This window comes from Semicossyphus pulcher, unplaced genomic scaffold (assembly GCF_022749685.1).
Source record: "Semicossyphus pulcher isolate SPU_LCO1_2020_fin unplaced genomic scaffold, fSemPul1.0.p SCAF_38, whole genome shotgun sequence".
Classification (NCBI taxonomy): Eukaryota; Metazoa; Chordata; class Actinopteri; order Labriformes; family Labridae; genus Semicossyphus; species Semicossyphus pulcher.
Window position 1 is genome coordinate 710001 of NW_027211713.1, and position 5000 is coordinate 715000.

The 5000-nt window shown below is 40.1% G+C and overlaps 1 protein-coding gene across 2 annotated transcripts in view; it reads right to left on the reverse strand.

The window, feature by feature from the left end:
* Positions 1-2446: 2446 nt before the first annotated feature.
* tubgcp4 (tubulin gamma complex component 4) overlaps positions 2447-5000 on the reverse strand; it is a 7665-nt gene continuing 5111 nt past the window's right edge. Inside the window, exons 15-18 of one of the 2 annotated variants that reach the window (XM_069679280.1) lie at positions 3949-4083; positions 3734-3850; positions 3438-3577; positions 2447-3141 (exon numbers count right to left, since the gene is read on the reverse strand). In XM_069679280.1, coding sequence (XP_069535381.1) covers positions 3135-3141; positions 3438-3577; positions 3734-3850; positions 3949-4083 — 399 coding nt within the window. In that variant the 3' untranslated portion in view covers positions 2447-3134. Of the gene's footprint in view, positions 3142-3437; positions 3578-3733; positions 3862-3948; positions 4084-5000 lie in introns of those variants that run through there. The other variant, XM_069679281.1, reaches the window with a different exon arrangement.

The window sequence follows — 5000 nt, forward strand, 5'->3', positions numbered from 1 at the left end:
GCGGACATGTTTATTATTCATCCTATAGAAACAGGCGGACATGTTTATTATTCATCCTATAGAAACAGGCGGACATGTTTTTTTATTTATCCTATAGAAACAGGCGGCCATGTATATTATTCATCCTATAGAAACAGGTGGCCATGTTTTTTATTCATCCTATAGAAACAGGCTGCCATGTTTATTATTTATCCTATAGAAACAGGCTGCCATGTTTTTTATTCATCCTATAGAAACAGGCTGCCATGTTTATTATTCATCCTATAGAAACAGGTGGCCATGTTTATTAATTACTCTATAGAAACAGGCAGACATGTTTATTATTCATCCTATAGAAACAGGCGGACATGTTTATTATTCATCCTATAGAAACAGGCGGACATGTTTATTATTCATCCTATAGAAACAGGTGGCCATGTTTTTTATTCATCCTATAGAAACAGGCTGCCATGTTTATTATTTATCCTATAGAAACAGGCGGCCATGTATATTATTCATCCTATAGAAACAGGTGGCCATGTTTTTTATTCATCCTATAGAAACAGGCTGCCATGTTTATTATTTATCCTATAGAAACAGGCTGCCATGTTTTTTATTCATCCTATAGAAACAGGCTGCCATGTTTATTATTCATCCTATAGAAACAGGTGGCCATGTTTATTAATTACTCTATAGAAACAGGCAGACATGTTTATTATTCATCCTATAGAAACAGGCTGCCATGTTTTTTATTCATCCTATAGAAACAGGCTGCCATGTTTATTATTCATCCTATAGAAACAGGCTGCCATGTTTATTATTCATCCTATAGAAACAGGTGGCCATGTTTATTAATTACTCTATAGAAACAGGCAGACATGTTTATTATTCATCCTATAGAAACAGGCGGACATGTTTATTATTCATCCTATAGAAACAGGCGGACATGTTTATTATTCATCCTATAGAAACAGGCGGCCATGTTTATTAATTACTCTATAGAAACAGGCAGACATGTTTATTATTTATCCTATAGAAACAGGCAGGAAACGGGGACATGTTTATTATTTATCCTATAGAAACAGGCAGGAAACAGGCAGACATGTTTATTATTTACTCTATAGAAACAGGCAGGAAACAGGCAGACATGTTTATTATTTATCCTATAGAAACAGGCGGACATGTTTATTATTCATCCTATAGAAACAGGCTGCCATGTTTTTTTTATTTATCCTATAGAAACAGGCGGACATGTTTATTATTCATCCTATAGAAACAGGCTGCCATGTTTTTTTATTTATCCTATAGAAACAGGTGGCCATGTATATTATTCATCCTATAGAAACAGGCGGCCATGTTTTTTATTCATCCTATAGAAACAGGCTGCCATGTTTATTATTTATCCTATAGAAACAGGCTGCCATGTTTTTTATTCATCCTATAGAAACAGGCTGCCATGTTTATTATTCATCCTATAGAAACAGGCGGCCATGTTTTTTATTTATCCTATAGAAACAGGCTGCCATGTTTTTTTATTTATCCTATAGAAACAGGCGGCCATGTTTTTTATTCATCCTATAGAAATAGGCTGCCATGTTTATTATTCATCCTATAGAAACAGGCAGACATGTTTATTATTTATCCTATAGAGACAGGCAGACATGTTTTTTATTTATCCTATAGAAACAGGCGGACAATTTTTTTATTTATCCTGACATCCTCCAAGCACTTGTTAGACCTCATGGTGGTGCAGTGGGCCCAGGGTTCCTCCTGGTGCAGGACAATGCCCGGCCTCATGTGGACAGAGTGTGTAGGCAGTTCCTGGATGATGAAGGCATTGATGCCATTGACTGGCCCTCTCGTTCCCCCGACCTAAATCCAATTGAGCACCTATGGGACATTATGTATCGGTGCATTAGACGCCGCCAAGTACCGCCACAGACTGTCCAGGAGCTCACTGATGCCCTGATCCAGGTCTGGGAGGAGATCCCCCAGGACACCATCTGCTGACTCATCAGGAGCATGCCCAGACGTTGTCGGGAGTGCATATGGGCACGTGGGGGCCATGCACACTACTGAGTCACATCAAGAGTTGCCATGACGACATTCAGGCAAGTTGGATCAGCCTGTGATTTCAATTTTTACTCTGATTTTGGGCGTGATTTTGAATCCAACCCTCAATGAGCTGATGATTTTGGTTTCCATCGACCGTTGTTACATCATTTTGTTCTCAACAAATTATACAATGTACATCAGTGAAGATTTTCAACCTGAATTATACGTTCATCAAGATCTGATGTTTGATTTAAGTGTTCCCTTAATTTTTTTGAGCAGTGTAGTTACAGTTCATACAAAGACAGAAACATGTTCACATCCTGCAGGTAAACTCAGGTGTTCGTGTTTATGGACAATAAACTAAGACGCTTCATTTTAACACAGTTTACTTTATTACACTTTTATTCTACAGTGCAGTAATGTGTATTTATTCTAGAGAAACAGACAGCCATGTTTATTTTATTTACAGTTCATACAAAGTCAGTGAGCAGCTCAAACATTCTTAATCTCTGCAGGTAGACTCAGGTGTTTCTCAGGTTTCTGCTCCCAATGTATATGGAGGTGGTTATGCTAAGCTAAGCAAACAGTCTCCCAACCGTGGTGCTGATGAAGACAAGCTGAAATCTGTTAGTTCTTGTTCTTCCTCGCTGCTCTAAAAGTACAGCTTCATGTTTGACAGACGGACACGAGAGATTACAATCTGTAAGGAATGTTGAACTGTTCCTTTAATTTAATTTACAAACCAGGATTCATTAATCTGATCACTTCAGCTCAGTGTAGAATCTAATTTTATTAAGTAGCTTTTACAAGAAACTTGATCTGCTGTGATAATCCACAGCTGACTGGATCTACTGTCTCACTGTGAGGTCAGTCAGGCTCAGAATAAACCGTCTCCTGTGTGTTTAAACGTCTAAAACCTTATGCTGTATTTACATCGTGACATGACATGATAAACGAGCTGCACGACTGGATACCTCTGTGGAGAGAGGAGAATATGACGGTGATTTACCTCTTTAAAGATCATTTAACTGAGTTTGTTTCAGAGCAGTTTCAGGAGTTTCTTCTGTTCACAGACAAAGTTTTAATCCTCACAGCTCGTCTTAAACACTGAAAGGAAAGAACAGGTTACAGGTCTGATGAGTTCATTATAATATTTATGTGCACACCTGGACATTTAATGCTATTTAACAAGACAATCACAGAGATTTACTTCATTCCTCAGAATCTCAGATGATGTGAAAGCAGCTGGTTTGTTACTAATATTTATGTTGGTATGTTGACTTTCTGCACCACAGGTTTGCTACATTAACATTATAACGGTGTAGTCGTATATCTGTGTATGGTGTTAATCTTAGATAATACATAGATGTAAACGTATATTATCAGTGTATTATTCGTCCTACCTGCCCAGCGTGCCTCCGGCCTGTGTGTAATATTTGTTGTAGTCAAGTCTCAGGAGCAGCTGAGCGAGGTCGGAGTTAATCTGATGGTTCCTGACGCTCGACAGGATTTTAAACAGCAGAGACGACTGACGTCTGAAGCCCTGAAACAAACACACAAAATATATTTCTAGAAATCTCCATCGTGAGAGAAAAAATACATTAAATCATCGTTAGAGAGATAACGAGATTAAATCATCGTGAGAGAAAAAACGAGATTAAATCATCGTTAGAGAAAAAAACGAGATAATTGACTCTACCTTGACCAGGATGTCCAACTGAGCACCCCCCCGCTCATCCAGAGACGAGACGCTCTGACTGACCAGAGAGCAGAAGGTGTGAACCAGCTCCAGGATCTCGTTCAGACAGTGAAACACCTGAAGACAGACTAAGGTTAATTAAGACATGTCTAATAAAGCGAGTTCTCCTCTAATGCAGTATTGATCACAGTATTGATCACAGCAGTAATCAGTACCGGTTTGAGCAGGATGAAGGACTGGGCCAGCAGGTTACTCAGGAAGTGATCGTGAGCAAGTCTGATGCTCTCAAAGTCTCTGGTGGAGTTTATCTGCTGCAGCAGCTGAGAGAACTGAGACTCCAACACATCCACCTGAACACACACACACACACACACACACACACACACACACACACGCACACACACACACAGATACTAGTCAGACAGAACATCATGAGTTTGGTGTGTGCATGGGTTAAAGCAAAAAAAATCCTGAGCCTGAACTTCATCATGACCCTCCTGTCAGACCTATAAACACACTGTTCATGATTGTGTGTGTGTGTGTGTGTGTGTGTGTGTGTGTGTGTGTGTGTGTGTGTGTGTGTGTGTGTGTGTGTGTGTGTGTGTGTGTGTGTGTGTGTGTGTGTGTGTGTGTGTGTGTGTGTGTGTGTGCGTTTATTTGTGTGGATGTGTGTCTGTGTGTGGGGGGGGATGATTGCAGATTATGGTGGGCCTTTTGAAACTGCAATAACAAGAAAGGTCAGTAGGTGGCAATAGTACTCCACCTCACTACAATATAGAAGTAACACATGTAGCATTTAGGATACTTTTGATATCAACTTTTGCTGCTAAGCTTGTCCACGACAGGAAAAGGACATCGATTCACCTTTTGAACACAATAAACAGGGTTGGGAGAGCTTGACAGACAAGTCGTGTTCTGCGATGAACGTGCACACACGTATTTTCACATCACACACGGTCAGTCATTGATGCCGTTACGTCAGCTGTGGTTGTTGCTCTCGGTAATCGTGTTGTGTGTTGGAGAGCGCAAACAGCTGCTTTCTGAGCGGGGTCGGATTTGTGACGTGGTAGCACTTTTTTTACCGCTAGTTGCATATATTAGCTTTCTCGAGCACAAAGTGCAGAAGCAAGCACCTGCTTCTCTTAACTTCTTGCACCAGCTAAGGCTTACCGTCTTTCTCTATTTCTTCTATCCACGCCCAGCGCCATTTTATTTTTTAATCCTTTATCAATTAGGAGGGCATCTTCCCCAGGCTTCATGAATTTAC